This window comes from Cervus elaphus, chromosome 18 (assembly GCF_910594005.1).
Source record: "Cervus elaphus chromosome 18, mCerEla1.1, whole genome shotgun sequence".
In the NCBI taxonomy this organism is placed as follows: Eukaryota; Metazoa; Chordata; class Mammalia; order Artiodactyla; family Cervidae; genus Cervus; species Cervus elaphus.
The window spans coordinates 99077020-99100573 of NC_057832.1; the positions used below are offsets into that span (position 1 = coordinate 99077020).

Genomic DNA, 23554 nt, shown 5'->3' on the forward strand with positions numbered 1-23554 from the left:
TGCAGCCTCGTGGATGGTAGCCTGGGAAGCCCCAGACCCATGTATGTAGTTTAAAAGGTGCTTCAGCGATGGCCCCTTCTTCCACCTGGCTGCGGGCTTCTCACCCCAGCAGTCTCCTCCCAGGCAGACCCCACCTCTGCTATCCCCAGTCTGAGAGGGGTCTTGCCCAGGAAACTTCCACCCTTTCACCTTGAACTCTGAGTTTCCTGGTTCTCCAGGGCTACTGCTGGTGGTGAGGTTCAGCTCTTGGAAGCAACCTGAGGGAGAAAGACAGATGTCTGCTCATGTCCCAGCCCCTCACACACACACCCCTGAACTGGAACCAGGAAGCCCAGGGAGTCCCCAGCACGTGAGGGGACTGAATTGAGTGGTGGTGGTAGGGTACCCTGAGGGCTGGTGTTGGAACTTCAAGGCCTTCCCAGCTCACCATTCCACCTTTATTTACACAACCTGCTATGTGTCTGCTTGTCAGGTTGGCCTGCCAACAGCTGACCCCATCTTCCTCATCCTCTCAGCCAAGGACCACCTTGGAGGAACCTGTACACTGTCTTCCTCAAAACTGCCAGAGGCAGCCCAGGAGCAGGAAGGGACTGTCTGCCAGGGTCACCAGTCCCTCTTAAGGACACCCCTACTTTGTTCTTGTGTGCCTGTCCAGCCCCACAATAGGCGCCTGACTTTTCTATTGTTAAGGATAATCCTCTTTAGCTCTTTCTTGGTTTCTGGACAGCAAAATCAAATGAAATTCAAGAAGTGGAATTTTAGGCCAGAGACTAGTCTAAAAACTGCAAGTCTTTATAATTAACAAAAGGAATCTAAAAAAAGAGATGAAATGTCGCTGCTCCTTTGCAGCTGTGGAGGAAGGAGCATCGTTTTGCATTCATAAAACCACTTAAAAGAACCTGATTTCATAAGGTCTTAAATTGAGAACTCTCATAAGAAATGCCATCTTTATGCAACATGGATGTGTGAATATTCATAACAGTAACCAAATGGGAATGTTCTCTGTGAAAACAAATCTGTCTTTGGAAGAGTTTTGAACAAAGACATCTGGTAAGAGTCCCAAGCCTTCAGAAATTATTGCCATGAACTGTGAAAATAACCTCCAACCCCGTCCCTCTGTAATTCTGATCTGTTGTCTTACTGGATCATTTATTTTACTGGTTATAATACCGTACTAGATATCTTCTGCCGATGTAGTCCCAAGAGATAATATACTTGTAAAGTTTCTGTCGATCAGAAAATAATCATTTGTACTTTCCTCCTCTCGCCCGTACACGATGTCACAATTAAAAAGCTTGTGACTTTGCCAGGCTTATTATTTAACCAATCATTTGAGAGCCTGTTTCATTTAAATGAACAGACCCAGGGTTCATAGCATTCATCCTGATGAATTCTAATCACCTGTTTATTGTCACACTCTCTCACTAGGCTGTGATCTCCTCGGAGATGAGGACAAGTGACTGGCCAAGTCACTTTTGTGCCCTGTATCTCCCCAGTGCCTGGCATGAGGGTGGCAGCTTGGAGCTGCCATTCCCTTCCGTCCCTGCTGGAGGACAGGGAGGATAGACAGCCATTCCCAGCACTCTCTCCTCTGAGCCCCAGCTTAGCTTCAGAATCCTCCTGGACACAGTGCCTGAGATGGCTGGCACCAATCAGGTGGAGTTGGCATAGAAAAGAAAACCTGGGGCTTCCCAGGTGGCTCAGTGGTAAAGAATCCGCCTGCCAAGGCAGGAGACGCGGGTTCGATCCCTGATCCAGGAAGATCCCACAGGCGGTGGAGCGACTAAGCCTGTGCTCTAGAGCCTGGGAGCAGCAAGTATGGAGCTCAAGTGCCACAACCACTGAAGCCTGTACTCTGAACCAAGAGAAGCCTCTGCGATGAGAAGCCTGAACCACAGCTAGAGAGTAACCTCTGCTTGCTACAACTAGAGAAAAGCCTGTGCAGCAATGAAGACCCAGCACAGCCAAACATACATACATAAATAAAATTATTTTTTATAAAAGAAAACCTACTTTTTGTCCCTGGTTGCCCCTGGCACCCCCACAAAAAGGTATGAGAGGAAGAATAGGTAAGGATGAACCAAAATCCCGGGACTTGGGGTGATGGCTTCCCGGCTTGTCCCAACCTAAGCTCACAGCATCTATTTCACTGAATTCAACCCAGGGGCTTCTGTTCTCCTGGCTGCCAACCCCTCCTGTCAAAGTACCAGATGTGGGCCCTTCCGCAGGCCAGCCAGGGCTCTCCTGCCTTGGGTCTGCATCCAGGCTGGCTTCCCTCAGATCCAGGGCTGATGGCGGGTCCGCTGCCCGACCCCTGCAGGAATGCAAGGACTGCCTCAGGCATACCTCTTGTTTCTGGTTCTGCTGCCAGGGGGGTTGGGGGGTGTAGGACTCCCCACCCACAGCAGGCTACAGGAGTCTTCCCACCCCATCACCCAAACTCAGTCCATGGCAGCCTCCTCTCACCCACCACTGGATGCTAGGAGCTGGAACTTGAGGTTATCCTTTTCAGGGACTGTGGGGCAACCACGTGGGTTCAACTGAGTAAAAGCCCCAGGAGGAGTTAGGGGCATGAGGAGGGGTCGCTGGGCAGGGCTCTGGAGAGCTACAGGGCAAAGGGTTCCGGGTTTGGTCACTTTGTGTGGCATCATGGAGTGGACGGAATTCCATGGAGACTTACCCCTCCAGGAGCTGATGGTTCTGGCTTAGGGAGTCCTCAGTCTGGGGCGGTGGGCACAGCCTGGAATTCTGGAAGGATTGGGGGGTGCCCCAGCCCACAAGGCATCATCCCCCAGTGTGGTAGGCAGCCTCTAAAACAGCTCCTAGGGATCCATCTTCTGGCTTCTGTGCCCTTGTGTGACCCCTCTCCTTTCCCTCCAAGTCAAGGAGCTTAGAGACGGATCCCTCCTATCCACTCCAGCCTTCAGATGAGACTGCAGCCCTGGCCAAAAATGTTGGCTGGACACTTCCTCAGTAGTCATGACTAACACCCACTCCTGCTACAGCTACTAACCTGCCCAAAGGGCCTCAGGCAGCAGGGTGCTGAGCCAGGACTGGGAGGCACATCTCAGTTCCAGTCACCACAGCACCATCCTTCCCAGGGTGGCAGGCCAGGGGGAGAGCCACCAGCCCTGAAGGGAGGGACTTGGGGCTGGGGCTACTCAGGGTCCCATCTCAGGGGCACCCTGAGCGTCAGCGCCTCTGTCTTCTGGGCCCCATCAGACCTGCTTTCCTCTCTCACTGTAGCCATGGCTAAAGGCATGGTGTTACCATGCAGTTGATTGGACTAGAACAGTTCATTATGGAACAGTAACAGGCCGGAACGGTCCTGTATGTCCAGCAGGGTGCTAAACCCTCTACACAGATGAGTTCACGGGCCTCCCAGCAGCCCTCTGAAAAGAGCTCTTATCTTCCCCGTCCTGTAGCCGAGGAAGGAAACAGGCTTCCAGTCCACAGGAAGCATCAGAACGGAGATATGAACTGAGATCTGTCTCCAAAGCCCACGTTCCTTCCACTTCTAGGCCACTGCGAGTGCCCCACTGTCTCACTGACCCCCCAACTCTCAGCCGAGCCCCAGCTCACCCCACTCGACAGCCGCTCAGAGTTGTCATCTGTCCTGCTCTGGGGCTTTCTGCGCTGGTTCTGTGTGTGCTGGACCTGGGCCCTTAGGCCACAGAACTGGGCCCAGGGTGGCCAGAAGAGGCCCAGGCCCGCCCCAGTCAGCAGCTCCAAATCCCACAGGAGCTGCAGGAAGGTGGGGTGCTGGGATGTGAGGGGGCACTCGCCCCACCCTCTGCCGCACCCCCTGGCCAGCCGGTCCCTACCTGCTCCTGGGCCCGCCGGCTCCGCTCCATCTGCAGCAGCACGTTGGGCAGTTCCAGGACTGACGGGCAGGCTTGGCCCTCTTGCACCTGGGAAGGCAAGGTGGAATCAGACCCCACGGACACCTGCCCACTCAGAGACGGTGCCCTGTGGCCCTCACCTGCTGCAGGGCAGCCCGGAGCTGGTCTAGGCCTGCAGGGCACTGGAAGAGGTGCTGGTACAGGGCCAAGGCCTGCTTGGGGCTACAAGGGAGCCCTAGGCCCCCCAGGGTGGCTGCCTGCTCCATGGCGTTGGGGGCCTGGGAGGGTGTTCCCCACCCCCTACTCCCTGCTACTCCTGGAGAAGAGAAGGACCAGGAACTGGGGACAGGGGCGAGAAGGAGACAAAGGCTCCTGAGCTCATTAACACAGGGCCCTGACATCTGACCCAGGCCTGGACCTCAGCCAAGTCTCCTAGAGACAATGGCCTGACTTGGATCCAGGTTTCTTGGCCACGTGGGTGGCAGTGTGGGGTGAGGACTATGATCTGACAGAGAGAGGTGTGTGCAGGTGCTCGTTTGCAGCCCCGCGTGAGCATCTGCTTTATGTATGCAGTTGACCCTTAAACAACACAGGGATTAGGGGCCCTGACCCTCCCTGCAGTCAAAAATCCACATATAACTTACAATCTGCCCTCTGTATCCAAGGATTCAAGCTATCGGGGAGGGTATAGTACTGTAGTATTTACTACTGAAAAGAATTCTGAGTATAAGTGCGTCTGTGTAGTTCAAAGCCATGTTGTTCAAATGTCAACTATATATACGGAGTCCCGAGAGGCACGAGTAACAGTCATTTACTGGGTAGTTGTCTCTGAGGGGCAGCAAGGGAAAAGGGTTAGCCATGTCATCTTTGATCAGAAGGGTGATCAGCACAGTGAAAGCCCCAGTGGCCATTGGTCCCACGGGCTGTGTTAGTCAACAGGACCATTTACATTTCAGGACAGCTAGGCATGGACCCTGCAAGTGGAGGGCTTGTGCCAGGAGGGGTGGCAGAAGAGACTAAACAGGCTCTTATAAACATGGGTGAAATTCTAAAAGCAGCAGGCTGCGGCTTCACGTATGTGGTAAAAACAACTGTTTTGCTGGCTGACATAAATGACTTCAATACTGTCAATGACATCCACAAACAATATTTCCAGAGTAGTTTTCCTGCTTGAGCTGCTTACCGGGTTGCTGCTTTGCCCAAAGGAGACTGTGTTGAGAGCAAAGCAATAGCTGTGCAAGGACCTCTCGGAATAGCATGATTCTAAGTGGGCCCAGTGTTATTTAGTCTGGAATTTTAATATTTTTAAACTAATGGCTTAATCTTTGTTGGAAAGTGTGAGAGAGTCATTTCCTAGGCAGGTTGATAAGAAGTCTGGGGGTCCCTAAGGAGAGAGAGGTCTGGAATATTCAAGGAGGAAAAAAGGACAAACTTTTTACTTTTTTCCTTTATATTCCTTAAGATTATATAACAATAACGTATCCTGCCTGAGGACAGTCTTTGGATTAAACCCTCTGGCTAATTCTGTTGTCTTAAAACATAAATTATGGGAGTAGGTCTGGTCTTTACAAGGATGTATCCTGCCTGAGGACAGTCTTTGGATTAAACCTTCTGGCCAACTCTGTTATCTTAAAATGTAAATTATGGGAGTAGGTCTGGTGAGGTCTTTACAACCTCCAGACATTCTCTGGATGCATTAGAGAGTATATAACTCCATTGCTAACACTAGCAAAGGGGTACTCTTTCTACCCCCTTCTGATGTCCATGTCAGAAGCTTTCTCTATCTCCTTTATACTTTAATAAAACTGTATTGCACAAAAGCTCTGAGTGATCCAGCCTTGTCTCTGGCCCCAGATTGAATTCTTCTCCTCCGGAGGCCAAGAACCCTGGCGTCTTTGCGTGATTCAGAAACAACCTTTCAAGTGTAAGGTTGAAATATTAGGAAAATACAATACCATGTACTATAAAATAAGGGGAACTGAACATGAATTGAAGATTAATGATGAATCTAGTTACCAATAGTATAAATTACACTTCTATAACACTTGTATTGCTGGATGTGGGAAAACAGACATGCCTTACTTAACTCAGAAAAATAAAAGTAGGAGGGAATAACATGGAGGAAAGATGAGTTACTATTCCTCAGGAAATAAGAATGAGCACATCCAAAAAAAAAAAAAGAATGAGCACATCTAATTCAATTAAACTCTTAATTTAATGATGTGAACTATTTTGTTATGTCAGATCTGTGATTCTGGTTTTACTTGAGTAAAATTAAAGTTTGAATGTGGTAAAGGAGAAGAAACTGGACCAAATTTTACAGAGATAATATTTTTCTAATGGAAGTAAAATAGCACGCAGATTAAAAAAAAAAAAACACCCAAAACTGTATACATGAAGCTTGCAACTGCATTATAGATGTGAAATATAACCAATACTTTGGCCACCTGATGCGAAGACCCAACTCATTGGAAAAGACCCTGATGTTGGGAAAGATTGAAGGCAGGAGAAGGAGACAACAGAGGATGAAACAGTTGGACGGCATCACCAACTCAATGGACATAAGTCTGAGCAAATTCCGGGTCTTGGTGAAGGACAGGGAAGCCTCGTGTGCTGCAGTCCACGGGGTCTCACAGAGTCAGACATGACTTAGTGACTGAACAACATGCCCAAACAGGCAGCAGTTCCCAACAGCTTACTGTCTGCCAGGGCACAAGACGCTGCTGTGGACGTGTGATCCTTCCTTGAAGCAACTCTATGAAGTAACTGGTATCATCTTCATCCCCACTTCACAGATGAGAAGACCAGGCCCCAGAGAGTAAGCTGCCCTAACTAACACAGGGCATTGTCTCCCTTATCTGGAGACACACAGCCCAAGAAACAGGCTCCGGGAAAATGTGGTCCCTAATGCTTGCTCCAAACTGTCCGTGGTCACTCCCCGCAACACAGGAGATAAAGCGGGTGAGGACACGTATGGGATGGTCTGTCATCTTCCCCTGCTGTCAGAAGTATCCTGGCCTGCCTACGTCTTGTAATAGCTCTGTGAAAGGGGCCCCAGTGGAAGCAGGCTGAACAAGCAGGCAGAGGGTCTCAGTTCAGCCCAATGCCCTGCCTTCAACCCTGTTGGAATACTGGGGGCCCCACCAAGAGAACTGAGTCCCCCAACCCCAATTGTTTAGCTAAGGTCCCTAAAATATCAAGATCACATAACTGATAGGTGGCAGAGAGAACTCAGAGTTCTCTTTGAAAAGAGACTTTCCTTGTCAAAAAAGGAGATTTTTCTTTTTTTCGATTTCAGACTCCAAGTTCTTTTCCCTATAAGGATGTCTTTGAAAGTTACCCATGTGTCCCCTGCCCCCATGTCCATCAGGGGTAGGTGTAGCTGCGAACACACACAGAGTGCGTGCATGGGTTTATCTGGGCTTCTGAGGGGTGTGTGTGTGTAGTCCATCATGGGTCTGCATGTCATCACATACATACTGTCTTTCCTCTTCCTCACCCCAGGCGCGGGGTCCCCGTGTCACCAGATCTTAGAGTGGCCCACAGGGTGCCTGAGCACTCAATATCCCCGAAACCACGAGGAAAGGGGATGCAACATGGGGACTGAGCCCCTTCTCCGGGCTCCTCAGCCCCTGCACGATTGCACAAGGATCCACAGAAGCCCCTGCAGAGGGGTCACAGGCTGTGCCTACAACATGTAAGCACAGGGCTGGGATGGCACTCCTGGGTCCTCCTCCTGCCCACAGCAGGGTTTCCCAGGCAGCCCAGGGTGTGGCAGGCAGGGCAGCCCAGGGAGGCAGGCTCAGAGAGTGTGTAAGGTCCGGGTCTGAGTCCCCACAGCTGCCACCACCCCAATTCTGGGACACTGACCTCTGGACCCCACGTTCCAAACAGCCCCCCTCACCACCACCCCAGCACCAGGAAGAAGCAAATATACACACAAGGAAACCTTAGGCTGGACCCTAAGTTTACTGTTTCCAATGCAACACAGCTGGGGTCTTTGTGAGAGCCACGCCCAGCCTCCCAGCACCCAGGCAGGGTGAGACATGCTCGCCAAGGGGAGACTTCATGCCCGGTGAGTCCTGGTCGGTGTCGTCCTGGCTCAGGTTGGCCCCTGGGGCTCCCGGCTGGGGTTGCGCGGAGTGCTGGGCAGCTGGTCCCCAGTGAGCAGGACTGGGGGGCAGGCCTCGGGTGAGATACAGTGGGCCTCGTGCTCCACCAGGCCCGCCGGGCACTGGCAGCCGGGGATGCAGGGTCGCACACAGTGGGCTGCCAGCTCCCCCAGGGGGATGTGCCGGTTGAAGCAGGTGCGGGGACAGGGTGGGCCACACTCATCAAACACGAAGCCGCGGTCCAGGGGGCAGCCCACCACTGCGGACGGAGTGGAACGCAGGGTCACCGTCCAGTCTCCAGGCTCCCCCCCAACCCCGTGACCCTCCCTGAACCTTCCCTGTCCAGACCTGAGCCCTCCGTGTCACCCCCTCCCCCAGCTTGCCCTGGGCACTGCCCCCTCACCACAGAGTGTGGGGCCCCGCCAGGCCGGTGTCACCCCTGCACGGCGACAGTGGCTGGCATAGGCTTCCAGAGCATCGCAGAGGCAGGCGTCAGCAGAGGAACCGGGCCCGCAAGCACAGAGGTCATACACGCAGGCGGCAAAGAAGGGGTCTGGTGGCACCACAGCATGGCAGCGGCTGAACGGGGCAGACTTCAGCACTGCACACCGGGCGTTGGCCTCACGCCTGGCACGGTACCCTGCTGCCCGGCATGGATCCACCTCACGGCCCTTGGAACAGGGCCGACCAGATCCTGGGCCCTCTGGGACCTAGGTGGGGAAGGCGGCCCTGATATGACAGCATCCACTGGCAGCTGACCTCCGTATGCTATGTTCTTCCAAGTGTTTTGCACCAGATGTTTTGTTTTAGCCTCAAAAACTTCCTTACAAGAACAGCAAAGAAAGCATCAGCTACTTTTCCTTAAAAGTAAGTGTCTTGTTAAGTGTCTTGTCCAAGACTTAGAGTCAGTGAGTGATGAAGCAGCTCTTGGGGATTCAGTTGATGAGATCCCTTCCAACAGGTCCACCCCACCCAGCACTGTAACAGGTAAGAAGACTCCAAACCTTACTGAAAGCCCCAAAGCCCAAACCCCCCCACCCCCCGCCGCCCTTTCCTTACCAGAGGGCTGCTCTGACACTCAGGCTCAACTGTGCCTCCCCCAGCCTCTCACTTCTGTGCAACTCACCTGCCAGCTATTCCCAAACGCAGCCTCAGTGGGCCGGAGCAGCTCCTCAGGGTCCTGCAGGTCATCCTGGGCAAAGCCATTGAAGTTGCCACAGAGCCCACACATGTGGCCCCGGTAGGAGCCAGGCACTCTCACCTCCACCTGGGACCGCCCATCCCACAGCACCTGTGCAGAGAGGCGGGGACTGGAGAGCAGGAGAAAGCCAGGGGCCCCAGGAAGCCCAGGGCCCATCCCAGTGGTGTGTCAGCATGCCCCCTGCAGGAGGGGAGGAGAAAGGACAGGTGGGGCGCCTCATGGAAGGGAGGCTTGCTCTGGCCAAGGCCAGGAAGGCACCTCAGGAGGGCACCTTCTCCCGTCATCATCCCTGAGCTAGGCTTCCCCGTGAAATGCAACCCACTTTCAGAGATTCACTCCCTCAAGGGCATTCAGGCCTTACAGAGGACAAACCACAAGTAGAGTCTGGTATCCTAAGTTTTCGTGTGTGCTAAGTCGCTTCAGTCGTGTCTGACTTTGTGCGACCCCCATGGACTATAGTCCACCAGGCTCCTCTGTCCATGGGATTCTCTAGGCAAGAATACTGGAGTGGGTTGCCATGCCCTCCTCCAGGGGATCTTCCCAACCCAGGGATCAAACCTGCATCTTTTATGTTTCCTGCACTGGCAGGCAGGTTCTTTACCACTAGTATCACCTGGGAAGCCCCATCCTAAGTGTGGATAAGCCTTATTTTGTGGACTTACAAATGTGCTTGTGGCTGGAGGCAGGGGAGTGAATTACTCTTTGACATGGGAATTGGAATCTCTGAAACCATCATCTAGGAAAGGATAGTTGACATTGTCTCCCCACCCCACCCTCCTCTGGTTTGACTATGGGAAAGCTGAGGCCCAGAGGACTGGCTTAAGGCAATGGCCTAAGAGCCCCAGCACATCGGTGGCTGGACACCAGGCTCAGAACTCCTTTCATCACACCTGGAGTTCTCTAGCTCTGATTCCTCTTCCCCCTGGAATCCCGCAGAACTCTCTAAGCTCCTTGGCCTCACGGCCTGGCAGGTAGTTGGTATTCCCCCTCCTACAGGACAGGCCTGAGGCGCCCCCGGCCCCACACTGGCCCAGGCCGCACCTGGAGGCCCGGCTGGGAGTGCAGCACCACCGTGTGTCCCCGAAGCTCCACGTAGAACAGCGGTTCCTGCAGGAAGGGCAAGGCCACGGGGCGGCCATCCACCTAGAGGAGAAGGGACGTGGGAGGAGGAGCGAGGTCGGGACCGAGGAGGGGACAGCGCCGACTGACCGGTCCCCGGATCCTTGGCTCTACTGACCGTGACCTCCCCGCCCTGCAGCAGCCGCACGGCCACGTCTCCCAGCAGCACAGCCACCTCCTGGGTCCAGGACACGCCGCTCAGGCCCCGGTCATCGTTGGCCACGTGCACGCTGCGGGTGGGAGGCCCGGGTTTAGGGTTCGGCAGGGCCGGGTGTGGGGGGCGGGCAGGGAGGAAGGCAGAGGGAGCGGCGCACCTGAAGTCCCCGCCACGGCAGTCCTTGGCCAGCACGTAGCTGCAGCTGCCCTGGAAGTGCAGCAGGCGGCCGTCGAAGGTGCGGTAATGAGGGTCTCCGAAGGCCATGCAGGAAGCGGGCCGGGGCAGGCAGCGGGGACAGCAGCTGCCGGGACTCAGGGCGGGGGCCTGGTCCTGGCCTCCGCCCCGCACACGATCAGACACGCCGCGCTCCCGGCCGGGCCCCATGCTGAGCCTCCCCAGAGGACCGAGCATCGCCGGGGAGGTTCCCGGGCTCCCGAGCCCCTGCTGGCGGGGGTCAGGACGCCCCCTCGTGGCCGTGTCAGACACTGCACGACCCGGGCGAGCCCCTCTCCTACTTCCCCGGTGCTCCAGGTGGGCGGTGCCACGCGCCCACCCATCCCACCGCCCCAGGCCCTGGCACTCACGGGCCCACAGGAGAGCGGCGCGCAGCGCTGGCTGTGGCAGCGCACGGTGCCTGCCACGCAGGAGCAGTTGGTGCAGGCGTCCACGTCCCAGCGCTCCCCGGAGGCCACCCGCCGGCCCTGGTGCGCGCACGACGGGGCGGGGGCTGGGGGGACGGGAAGAGGGAGAGTCAGATGCCCGCCCCTCACGTTGGGTCTCGCTCCGCGCCCCGACCCCCAGCCCCATGGCCCTGGCCCGCACCTTGGCACCTCTCACAGCACCGGCCAGCCTCCCGCACCTTCGCCCAGCCGCGCGGGCAGGTGAGCGCCTGGCACTCCTCCAGGCGGCACTCCACGTGGCCCCGCTGAGGACGGACGGCATTGCTCTAGGGACTTCCAGCAGGGTTTGGAGTCCCTGCCTCACACTTCTGCATCAGGGACTGGGCAAGCAACCCCTCTCCCACAAGGGCACCCACTTTATGATCAAGTAGGGGGTGAAATCACCTTCAGCTGCTTGCCCTCACACAGGGGTACCTCTGCCCTCTCACCCACAGGGGCTGCCTTTTTCTAATTACCTCCAAGACCCCATATTCCCTGGTCCAGTGTCCTGAGGCCCTTCCCTTTATCCGTCTGTAAGGTCCTCCACCCCCCACCCTCCCTTCCCCAGCTCACACGGCAGGTGCAGGTGACACAGGCATTGCTGGGGTCCCGCCAGCTCTCTCCATCCGCCACTGTCCGGCCCTCAGCCTCCACCACACATTCTGAGGACAAAGAAATGGGGATGGGGAAGCACTGTCATTCTGGCTGCATGAGCTCACCCTGAAGGCCCAGGGCAGGGCAGTGCCCACCCCATCTAATTAGTACCCTGAGGGTGTTAATTTCTTCAACCAGCAGCACCATGGCCGACTAAATGGCAGACCTTACGCCAGCGCCCAGGATATCCAGAGCATCCCGGAAACTGAAAGAGCCAGAACTTTCCTCTGGTCTGGCTGCCAGCTCAGCAGTGTGATGCACTCTGAGAGTGCTGGCCCTTTCTGACCAGCCCTCGAGAATCCAGGCTCCATTCCCTGCCTCCCTCCACCTCACAGGTCCCTCCACTAATGAACAGCCCTCTATTTCTATAAAAGAACAAAGCCTGCATTCAGAGTGCACACCCCAGGTTGCCCACTTGGCCCATAGAGGCCACGCCTCCTGTCTCCCTCCTGGCTCATGTTCTGAGGATGCAGAACAAAACGGCACGAACCCTGGCACACGGGGCAGCAGCTCCCAGGGGGTATGTAGCGTTCCGGCAGGGGACAGCTGAGCTCAGGACAGGCCCGGTGAATGCAGAGCCAAGTCAGGTCCTATGGAAGGGCATGGGAACAGCACAGGTAGAAACCACAGGGAAGGCACAGGGCCTAGGTGGAATGTGACATTCAGGACAAGTGGGCGAATGTTGTTGGGGCGATTGGGAAGCCTGGAGGTGCTAAACAGAGGAGTCACAGCTACAGAGGAGGAAGAAGAGGGGGCTGGAGGAATCCTCAAGGCAAGACGGCTCACCTGGCACCGGCAGGTGTAGCAGGGGTCTGGTGGGGTCAGCTCAGACCCCAGCAGGTGCTCCGTGCAGTGACTCAGCGCCTCTGTGAAGACAAGAATGCAGTATGGGAGATGCTGGGGGAGCAGGGACGAAAGCCCAGTGGGCTGCCTACCCACTTACTGTGTCCCGGGATTTCTTGAGCCCAGGACATACTTATAGCCCTGACACCTTGACTCCAGGGAAGATAAATCCTTTTTCCTTTTGTTTCAGCCAAGAAAAGTTTGGACTTTTGACAAGGAACTCTGCTAGGATGGGGCCCTGGAAACGGACAAGGTGTGGCTTCCTCAGCCTGAGGTGGCTAAGGACCATGAGGCTGCCTGGCCTGCCCCTCCCACTTCTGTTCATTTTGTCTGGAAGGAAGCACAATGAGCCAGGTACCCCCCAGTTCCAATCCTGGCTCCAGCACTCAGAGCCTGTGCCATTTTTGGCAAATTAATCAATTTCTCTGAACTTCAATTTCTTCATCTGTAAAATTCCTCATCACTGGGTAACTGTGAGAAGTAAATGTAAAACTGTTTATTAAAAGTAACACATACAGTGTGTGGCATATAGTAGGTGCTTAATAAGAATGGAAACAATGATGGACTTTAAATTTTCTTAGTTTCCAAAATCACTGCAGATTGTGACTGCAGTGACGAAATTAAAAGATGCTTGCTCCTTGGAAGAAAAGCTATGACCAACCTAGACATCATATTAAAAAGCAGAGATATTACTTTGCCAACAAAGGTCTATCTAGTCAAAGTTATGTTTTTTCCAGTAGTCATGAATGGATATGAGAGTTGGACCATAAAGAAGGCTGAGCACCTTAAAGGCTGATGCTTTTGAACTGAGGTGTTGGAGAAGCCTCTTGAGAGTCCCTTGGACTGCAAAGAGATCCAACCAGTCCATCCTAAAGGAAATCAGTCCTGAATATTCATTGGAAGGACTGATGCTGAAACTGAACCTCCGATACTTTGGCCACCTGATGCGAAGAGCCAACTCATTAATAAAGACCCTGATGCCGGGAAAGATTGAAGGCAGGAGAAGGGGACGAAAGAGAACGAGATGGTTGGTTGGCATCACTGACTTAATGAGCATGAGTCTGAGCAAGCTCCGGGAAATGGTGAAGGACAGGGAAGCCTGGCGTGCTGCAGTCCACGGGGTCGCAAACAGTCAGACACAACTGAATGACTGAACAACAACAACAGCAGTACGTGGCATACAGTAGGTGCTCAATAAGTATTACTATTTTTCTCTCCCCCTGCAGCACATTCTAGCAGGTGTTGGTAAGGATAGCTCTCCCCACCTCTGTAGCTGGACCCCTCTGGTCCTAAGATCCCTGCCCTCAACAGGCCAGCAGCCCGCACACCTGCAACCCTGTAGCACCACCTGCTGGACAAGAGGCAGCAGGCTTCAGCTCAGCTCAGTTCAGTTCAGTTCAGCCACTCAGTCGTATCCTATTCTTTGCGACCCCATGAACCGCAGCACGCCAGGCCTGCCTGTCCATCACCAAATCCCGGAGTCCACCCAAATCCATGTCCATCGAGTCGGTGATGCCATCCAACCATCTCATCCTCTGTCGTCCCCTGATCCTCCCGCCTTCAATCTTTCCCAGCATCAGGGTCTTTTCCAATGAGTCAGTTCTTCGCATCAGCTGGCCAAAGTATTGGAGCTTCAGCTTCAGCTTCTTCCTTCATTCAGTCCTTCCAATGAATATTCAGGACTGATTTCCTTTAGGATGGACTGGTTGGATCTCTTTGCAGTCCAAGGGACTCTCAAGAGGCTTCTCCAACACCTCAGTTCAAAAGCATCAATTCTTCGGCGCTCAGCTTTCTTTATAGTCCAACTCTCATATGCATACATGACCACTGGAAAAACCATAACTTTGACTAGACGGACCTTTGTTGGCAAAGTAATGTCTCTGCTTTTTAATATGCTGTCTAGGTTGGTCATAGCTTATCTTCCAAGGAGCAAGCTTCTTTTAATTTCATCGCTGCAGTCACCATCTGCAGTGATTTTGGAACCCAAGAAAATAAAGTCTGTCACTGTTTCCATTATTTTCCCATCTATATGCCATGAAGTGATGGGACCAGATGCCATGATCTTAGTTTTTTGAATGTTGAGTTTTAAGCCAACTTTTTCACTCTCCTCTTTCACTTTCATCAAGAGGCTCTTTAGTTCTTCTTCGCTTTCTGCCATGAGGGTGGTGTCACCTGTGTATCTGAGGTTATTGATATTTCTCCCGGCAACAATTAGTTTCCCTGGTTTCCCCTTAGGGCTGTACAGGTCTCACTGGCTAGGGTGTGGGCTTCTAGAACAACCCACTAGACTCAGGAAGGGGCTGGGACTGTGGAGGAGAGCTGGCTGGCCCGTCTGGTGTCACTCTGAGGGGTGGCAGCCCTGCCCTCTTGACCGCCCCCCTAGTCCGGGGACTCACCGGCACAGGTGGGGCAGCACTGCTGGGGCCCAGGGGTCAGGAGCTGGCCGGCGGGGCAGCCCACCAGGCGGGGGCACTGCCGCCGGTGACAGTGCAGGCTGGGTGTCCCCTCAGGCTGCAGCTGAGCGAGAGAGCAGAGGGTGGGATCCGGGCCACGGAAGCCAAGAGCTGCCCCCTTTCCACTGGATTCCAGGCACCTCTGTCTGCCTTGTGCAGGTTAGACTCTGGTCTGCAGAGAGACTCAATCTCTCCCCAGACTTGCCCCTCACCCCCCACCCAATCCTCAGAGATGACCTATGGGGTGCCTGCTCCTGTAGTCAGTTGGGCGTGAGCCTTTGTGTGACCTTTGAGCCTTCTGCAAGCTCAGGGCATCTTCCCTACCCAGTCCCACTGCCTAATCTCCCGATCCATGACATCATTTGCCTGCTCAAAACCCTTCCATTGGCTCATGGTTCTTTCAAATAGACTTTCCCCGATAGGGCCCCCGACCACTTTCCAGGTGCCTCCCCCCAGATTTCTACCCACACCACCCTCCACTCCAGCCAGATGGGCCTGCCCACTGCCTGCCCCACAACCCCAGACTTCCTGGCCCTGTTGGCTCTTCACCCCAAGCCCCTGCCTCTGTCCCTGGCCACAAGGACACACTCTTGTCCCTGACCCCACAGTGCCTGCTTCCCACAGTGTCCAGGCTGCCCCTCCACAGTGCCCTCCCCTACCTCACAGACGCATACTTCGCAGGGGTCTGCACCAGGCTGGAAGCTCTCTCCTGGCTCATACTTCCGACCCTCATGCTCACAGTCTTGTTGGAGGGTGAAGGTTGGGAGGTGGGGGGATGGGAGGGGTACAGGTCGGGTGGGGTAAGAGTAGAACAAAACCAGGGAACTTTCAGACTGGCCGCCATGCCAGGGGTGGGGTTCTCTGCCCCCTGGACTCCCCCAACCTCAGAGACTGGAGTGTGTATAAGAACGGGGGCCACCCAGCCCAGGGCAGTGACAGGGAGATGCTGACTGGCTCTGCCTCCTTGCCACCCCCGGCCTCAGCCCTCCCCAGGCAACAAGGGCATACCGGAGCACCGAGGGCAGCAGTCACTGGGCCCCTGGTGGGGCTGGGCGCAGGAGGTGGAACACTGGACGCGGGCACAGGTGACGACACCCTCATGACACATGCAGGAGGAGCAGGGGCTGTCGGGGGGCTTCCAGCTACTGCCTTCGGGGTGCTCCTCCCCATGGAGCAGGCAGCCTGTGTCCGCGGTGGGAGGGGATGAGCTCTGAGTCTGGGTTCTGCATGTCTGCCCCCGACCGTCTGCCCCACCCTGCATAGTCAGTAGGGCATGTGGGTAACCAGGAGGGGCTTCTTCAGGGCTGGAGTAGGAGTGTGTGCTGGAGGGGAAAGACCCTGGGTCCGGGTCAGAACGCCCAGGTTCTAATCCTGTTCCTGCCTGTTTGCTAGACCCTAAGCCAGGCAGCAGGCGCTATCCGTCCCAGCCCAGCACCAGCAGCAGCACCCGGCCTGCGGCAGGAGGGTAATGCATACATGTGACGCTAGTGGTAAAGAACCCGCTTGCCAGTGCGGAGACACAAGAGACACGGCTTGGATCCCTGGGTCTGGACAATGTCTTGGAGGAGGAAATGGCAACCCACTCCAGTATCTTTGCCTGGAAAATCCCATGGACAGAGGAGCCTCGCAGGCTACAATCCATGGGGTTACAAAGAGTTGGACACGACTGAAGCAACTTAGCAGGCATGCACGGGATGAATGAAAGGTTCCATCACTAACCATGTGCCCAAGGTAACTCCATCTCTCCAAGCCTCAGTTTCCTCACCCATTAAATGGAGATTTCATCTGTCCTGCCTACCTCCCAGGGCAAGGAGATGTTCATGGTTCTTATACCATTTGGGGCAGTGTATGGGGTGAGGGTCTTCTTCATAGGCTAAAAAAAGAACCCCCATTCTAGAACCAGGTGGCCTAGATACAGATCTTGACTCTGCCACCTACTGGCTAAGTGACCACAGGTAAGTTATGTTAACTCTGTACCTCAGTTTTCTCACCTGTAAAATGGGAATAATTAATCATAATACCTACCTGATGAGATGGTGTGTATAAAGTGCCTAGCTCAGGGTGCGGCACATGGTATATACTCAATAAATGTTAACTATCAAAATTACCATTATGAACCACAGTTTTTGACTGTGTGGATCACAACAAACCATGGAAAATTCTTAAAGAGATGGGAATACCAGACCACCTGACCTGCCTCCTGAGAAATCTGTATGCAGGTCAAGAAACAACAGTTAGAACTGGACATGGAACAACAGATTGGTTCCAAATCGGAAAGGAGTACATCAAGGCTGTATATTGTCACCCTGCTTATTTAACTTATATGCAGAGTACATCATGAGAAATGCTGGACTGGATGAAGCACAAGCTGGAATCAAGATTACTAGGAGAAATATCAACAACCTCAGATATGCAGATGACCCCACACTTATGGCAGAAAGTGAAGAAGAACTAAAGAGCCTCTTGATGAAAGTGAAAAAGGAGAGTGAAAAAGTTGGCTTAAAACTCAGCATTCAGAAAACTAAGATCATGGCATCTGGTCCCATCACTTCATGGCAAATAGATGGGGAAACAATGGAAACAGTGACAGCCTGGAAATCAATCCTGAATATTCATTGGAAGGACTGATGCTGAAGCTGAAACTCTAATACTTTGGCCACCTGATTGGAAGAACTGACTTATTGGAAAAGACCCCGATGTTGGGAGAGATTGAAGGCGGGAGGAGAAGGGGACGACAGAGGATGAGATGGTTGGACGGCATGACCGACTCGATGGACATGAGTCTGAGTAAACTCTGGGAGTTGGTGATGGACAGGGAAGCCTGGTGTGTTGCAGCCCCTGGGGTCGCAAAGAGTCGGACATGACTGAGCGACTGAACTGAACTGAACCGAACCAGTATGAATGGTGTGTGGTTAGGAACAGGATAGCTTTGAGGAGATTCCAGTAAGAGTCTAGATGGAGAAATGGGCTGGGCAGGCCAGGGGCAGGAACAGGAAGGAAGAGATGAAGGTGGGCATGGTGAGAGCTCAAGGCTTGAGGTGTGGGAAGGCCAGATGGGTGGACAGGGGGGTGGGAAGGCTGGAGGAGAGCTGAGAGAGGGAGGTGGGGCAGATGGAGGGACACGGGACCCAGCGACGGACACAAGGGGGCAGCTCCCCATCGACCAGGCGTACCTCTGCAGCGAGGACAGCAGCTCCCCTGCTCCGTGACCTGGAGCGGGCAGGACAGGGGCGGGCAGGGCTGCCGCACACAGCTGACCTGGCCGGCCTGCGGGAGAGGCACGCTCAGTGACTTGCTCCCGCCGCCCCCAGCCCCTCGGCCACCTCCCTGCCACACCTCACAGCGACACCGCTCACAGCTGCCTGAGGGCCCCTCAAACTCCTCCTGGCCCGGAGAGGGGCAGCCTGTGGGCTACACGGTCCCTGGGTGAGGCTGCGGGGCCGTCCCAGCTCAGGCCTGGCAGAGAGGGAGGGAGGAGGGGCAGAGAGGAGCACGGGGGCAGGCGTGTGCGCTCACTGTGGCAAGTGGGGCAGAAGCAGCGTCCTGCAGAGGGGCGAGGGCAGAGAGCCGGAGGACACGGCTTCTTCCAGCAGTGCACGGAACCTTCCTGGGGGAGAGAGGCCGCCTGGCCACGTCCTGACTCCTGTGTCATCACACAGGGCTGCACACGGCCCCCCGTGGGGGTACCCGTACTGACCCCCACCCCTGGCCCTGGGAGACCTGAACCCAGTCCTGGCCCCAGTGGATGTCACAGGCAGAGTGTAGCCCGGGAGGAGGAACAACCTTTTTTCTGGCCAGAAAGGAGGATCAAGGGATGAAGGGTTCCCAAGCCCCCAGAGGGCCACCTCACCTGGCAGGTGCAGAGCGAGCAGGTGGGGTCTAGTGGGTCAGGAAGGGTCTCTCCAGGGGCAGCAGTGACCCCATGATAGAGGCATCCTGGCAGAAACGGGAATGCAGTGGAAGGGGCTGCAGTCAGTGGAGCCCTCCACTCACCCACCCACACATGCACACACACACACCGGGCCTGGGGTCCTCTACCAAAGCTTAGCTTACAGTCAGAAAGGGAGAGGTGAGTGGCTGGGAAGAGGAGGGATGGGAGGAAAGGCTTCGGCCAGACCACGGTGGAGAGACTTGTGTGCGTGAAGCAGGGGGGGACTAAGGGTGAGATCACAGACCACAGACCAGGGTGGGAGGAGGATGTGAGGGAGGGGCACCTGAAAATGAAGGTGAGAGGTGGGCTGGGCTCGGGAGGGTGGACGAAGGAAGCCAGGAGGGAAGGAAGGTGCTGGGCGTGTTAGGCGACTCAAGGGCCGTGGGAGTCACTGAACGGCTTTGAACCTCGTGACGTGTTTGAGGAAGGCAGGGAGACAACCGAAGGATGCGAAGATCTGGCCAGACAGACCTTCTGCTTATTTGGTGAGTTCAACAGGCAGTGTGAGGTGCCAGCAGAGACCCAGAGGAGGCCGAGTATGGGGTGAGAAACCAGAGGAGAATCTCGGGTGTGGGCTTGCCATGAGGCCGTCTCAGGGGAGGGTGACAGTGACCAGACCCACTGACAGGGGCAGTGGGAGGGCAGGTCTACCCTGGCAGGTCGGGCAGCAGTGCCCAGCTTGGGTGAGCGGGTGGCTGCAGCCCAGGGGCTCACAGGGCCGGCGGCTGCAGGTCACGAAGCCTCCAAGGCAGGTACACAGGTTGCAGGGCTCGTGGGGATCTGGGAACTCCTGGCTGCTCAGGTAGGACTCCCCCAGATACTCACAGCCTTCAAGAGAGGACAGGGAGGCCAAGGTGGAGGAGCGGAAATCAGATAGGAGACTGGTCATCTAAGCTTGGACCTGGCCTGAGCTCAAGGGCTCAAAGACCTGGAGGCAAAGGGCAGGGCTCAGTGCCGGCAGTAGGGAGCCACAGTGGGATGGATGAACTGGCCAAAGGACAGACTTTCTCCCCTTTGATCTGCAAAGAAGCCCCCTGTCCAGTCTATAGGGAAAATCCACCTAGAATTTAGCCCAGGGCTTTTTTTCTTATAATAATAAATATATTTGACCCACACTAGGGCAATAAATTGGATGACATCACCGACTCGATGGACATGAGTTTGAGAAAGCTCTGGGAGTTGGTGACGGACAGGCAAGTCTGGTGTGCTGCAGTCCATGGGGTCACAAAGAGTTGGATATGACTGAGTGACTGAACGGAGGGCAGTAAAGGGGCTTCCCTCGTGGCCCAGATGGTAAAGAATCTGCCTGCAATGCAGGAGACCTGGGTTTGACCTCTGGGTTGGGAAGATTCCCTGGAGAAGGAAATAGCAACCCACTCCAGTATCCTTGCCTGGAAAATCCCATGGACGGAGGAGCCTGGCAGGCTACAATCCATGGGGTCACAAAGAGTCGGACACGAGTGAAGCGACTTGGCGCGCACGCTGGCAGTCGAGAAGACTTTGACCCAGCCCTCCCAGCCCGCCCCCAGTCCCTGCCCCTCACCGTCACAGGCAGGGCAGCAGTCATCCTGGGCAGGGAAGGGGCACTGTGCAGGTGCACAAGCCCTGGGCTCACAGCTGACGCTGCCCTCCCAGCAGAGGCAGACGTGACAGCCGGCAGTGGGCGAAGGGAAGCGCTCCCCACTGGCGAACTCCTTCCCCTGGTACAGGCAGCCTAGGGGCGCAGGCGAGGGGCTGGGGGCTCGTGGAGTACCAGGCGCCTTACCAGGGCATGCTGCCCTCCCAGCCCTAAAGGCCAAGCCATCCCGGAGACCACCCTCCATCCTGCTGAGTACGAGGAGCATTACCTCCCAGGCCCTGTGGATCAGGTGGGCACTGTTTCCCCACTTTCTTAGTGAGAACCCCGACATGGGAGGGGCGGGCCAGGAGGAAGTGGGGAGAGGAGGTGGCGCCCTCCTGGAGACAAAGAGGGGTGTGGAGGAAGAGGGGCACCAAGAAGGGGGGTGGAGTTAGAAGAAGGGGGGACAGGGTAGGGAGGGGGACAGCCAGGGCATTACCATCACAGGAGCGGCAGCAGGGCCCCTGGCGCGGGTGGGTGCAGGGCGTGGGTGGGCAGGGCAGTCGCTGGCAGGACACCAAGCCGTCCAGGCAGAGGCAGTGGCGGCAGGGGTCGTCGGGCGGGGAGAAGTGCTCCTGGTGGCGGGCGGGGACCAAGCCCCCCGGCCGAGGGCAGCCCGAGGGGGAGGCTGCAGGGGAGAGCCTCCATCAGCGGGGCTGGGGACAGGCTGTGGAGGGGATCCACCCTGGAGAGGTGGCGAGGGGCGCAGCTCCTACCTGGGCACTGTGGGCAGCACTCTCCAGGCAGCAGGACCGGCTCTGGGCAGGACAGGGGCGGGCAGCGGCGCGCCAGGCACTGCACATTGCCTCCCTGCAGATGGACCAGGCCAGGGCAAGTTAGTCATAGGAGGTGGAGGAGACCCCACGCCTTCCCACCCTGACCTTGGCTGACCTCGGCTGACCTCTCCTGGTCTCCCCAAGCCCCGCCCTCCCTCCCTGGACTCCTCCCATCCACACCAGACTCACCAGACAGTGACACAGCCGGCAGGGGTCAGAAGGGTGGGGGAAGTCGGCCCCGTTGGGGTACTCTTTCCCTCCAAAGGCACAACCTGGAGGAGAGGGCAGCTAGAGGCCCAGGAGAGGCCTTTCTCCCTCCAGGGCACGCGGCCTTCCCCAGCCCTAAAGGCCAAGCCGTCACGGAGACCACCCCCCATCCTGCTTGCCTCACCATTGCAGTTGTTCTGGCAACAGACACCAGGCAGCGGGTGGGCACAGGCGGTCCGGGGGCAGACCCGGTGTTGGCAGTGGGCATGGCCTTCCTGGCACTGGCATTCCTGGCACGGGTCTTGGGGGTGTGAGAAGCGCTCACCATTCACAAACACCTGTTTCTCCAGGACGCAGTCTGCACAGTGGGGTGGGGGTGGGCAGGATGGGGGCACAGAGACAGTGCAAGGAGCAGGCCGACAGCCCCTCCCGCCTTGAGTCCAGAGCCACTGTGGAAGTGCCACTTGGAAGCTGTCCGCATGGAGGGAGAGGAGGAGGAGCGGCTGTGTACATACGCAAGGGTATCTCTCTGAGCACACACCTTTGTGTGTATGTGTGTAGTCTCTTTACCTGCAGGCAGATGTGTGTGCCTCTGAGGGTGAAGAGCTGAAGGGCTTGTGCACATGCCTGCCTGTATTTGTGATTCTCACCCTACACACTCTCCATGTGGGCAGGGATCAGGGCACATCACATCCCAGCTCCCAGCCTAAGGTATAGAAAACTTGAACACTTGTCATCTGAATCAGTCTTGTACAGGTAGATACACGGGGGGATCCAGGTGTGTGGGCAGTGGAAGAGGAAGAATAAGATGGGAGAGAAGGGTGGGTATAGTAACACGAAGAGACAAACAGATGTCTACCGTGTCTCCCACCCACACCCTCTGAGTTCCAGAGAGTTCCAAGCTATGTCAGACTGAAAACAATTCAGAAGGCCATTGCTGTTTAAAGTTAGGGTTAGGCCCCAGGGGGGACTTCCCTGATAGCTCAGTTGGTAAAGAATCTGCCTGCAATGCAGGAGACCCTGGTTTGATTTCTGGGTTGGGAAGATCCCCTAGAGAAGGGATAGGTTACCCACTCCAGTATTCTTGGGCTTCCCTTGCGGCTTAGCTGGTAAAGAATCTGTCTGCAGTACTGGAGACCTGGGTTCAATCCTTGGGTTGGGAAGATCTCCTGGAGAAGGGAAAGGCTATCCACTCCAGTATTCTGGCCTGGGGAATTCCATGGACTGTAGAGTCCATGGAGTAGCAAAGAGTTGGACATGACTGAGCGACTTTCACTTTCACTAAGGGCCCCAGGGGCCATGGAGTGTTAGAGTTAAGGGCCTCCCGAGCCACACAGGAGCAGTAAGTACATACCTGGGCACGTGGGGCAGCACTGGCCGGGTCCACTCTGAGGCCTGGCACAGGTTGTGGGAGGGCAGTTGACCAAGGAGCACGTCACGGTCCCATCCTGGGAGCAGGTGAGAGGGCAATGGTGGTGGGTCCCGGGAGGGGCTGAGCCGGGCAGCGGCAAGCCTGGGGAGGTACCTCGCAGCGGCAGGTGCGGCAAGGGTCTGCGTCTGTGAAGTTCTGCCCGTTGGTGTACACTTGGCCGTGGTAAGTGCAGCCCTCACAGCTGGGGCAGCAGGCACCTGGGCAGGGCAGGTGGGTCAGAGTCCTACCCATCAAGGTGAACTGGTCAAGGCACGGGGGAGAAAGCTAGCTCGGGGCAGGGCACTCACCCGGGGGCTGGGTGGGGTGCTGGCAGGGGGCTGGGGAGCAGAGCAAAGTCCCACACACAGGCACCCCAGCTTGACAGGAGCAGGTCGTGCAGGGCTGGCCATCAGGCTCCCACTGGACACCCTCAGCAAACTCCTCTCCATCAAGCACGCAGACTACAGCGGTGTGAGGTGGGGAATGGCTGTCACCATGGCAACCCAGGCACCTCCATCCATCCCTGTCCTTCCCAGACCACCCAGGACCCTTCCCAGGACCCGAGCTTCGC

General features: G+C 55.9%; 1 protein-coding gene and 1 pseudogene across 8 annotated transcripts in view; one reads left to right on the forward strand and one right to left on the reverse strand.

Moving 5' to 3' along the window:
- Positions 1-4700: 4700 nt before the first annotated feature.
- LOC122673877 lies at positions 4701-5103 on the forward strand (annotated as a pseudogene).
- Positions 5104-7792: 2689 nt separating this feature from the next.
- LOC122674463 (kielin cysteine rich BMP regulator) overlaps positions 7793-23554 on the reverse strand; it is a 29340-nt gene continuing 13578 nt past the window's right edge. For 3 of the 8 annotated variants that reach the window (XM_043872808.1, XM_043872807.1, XM_043872806.1), the window contains exons 16-40: positions 23292-23444; positions 23098-23201; positions 22927-23020; positions 21757-21930; positions 21555-21637; positions 21306-21399; positions 21029-21217; positions 20515-20685; positions 19623-19799; positions 18891-18976; positions 18214-18307; positions 16049-16222; positions 15700-15782; positions 14984-15104; positions 12531-12610; positions 12235-12334; positions 11664-11752; positions 11254-11356; positions 11016-11158; positions 10589-10761; positions 10393-10504; positions 10197-10298; positions 9081-9245; positions 8358-8664; positions 7793-8213 (exon numbers count right to left, since the gene is read on the reverse strand). In XM_043872808.1, coding sequence (XP_043728743.1) covers positions 7945-8213; positions 8358-8664; positions 9081-9245; positions 10197-10298; positions 10393-10504; positions 10589-10761; positions 11016-11158; positions 11254-11356; positions 11664-11752; positions 12235-12334; positions 12531-12610; positions 14984-15104; positions 15700-15782; positions 16049-16222; positions 18214-18307; positions 18891-18976; positions 19623-19799; positions 20515-20685; positions 21029-21217; positions 21306-21399; positions 21555-21637; positions 21757-21930; positions 22927-23020; positions 23098-23201; positions 23292-23444 — 3440 coding nt within the window. In that variant the 3' untranslated portion in view covers positions 7793-7944. The other 5 variants (XM_043872813.1, XM_043872809.1, XM_043872810.1 and 2 more) reach the window with 5 other exon arrangements.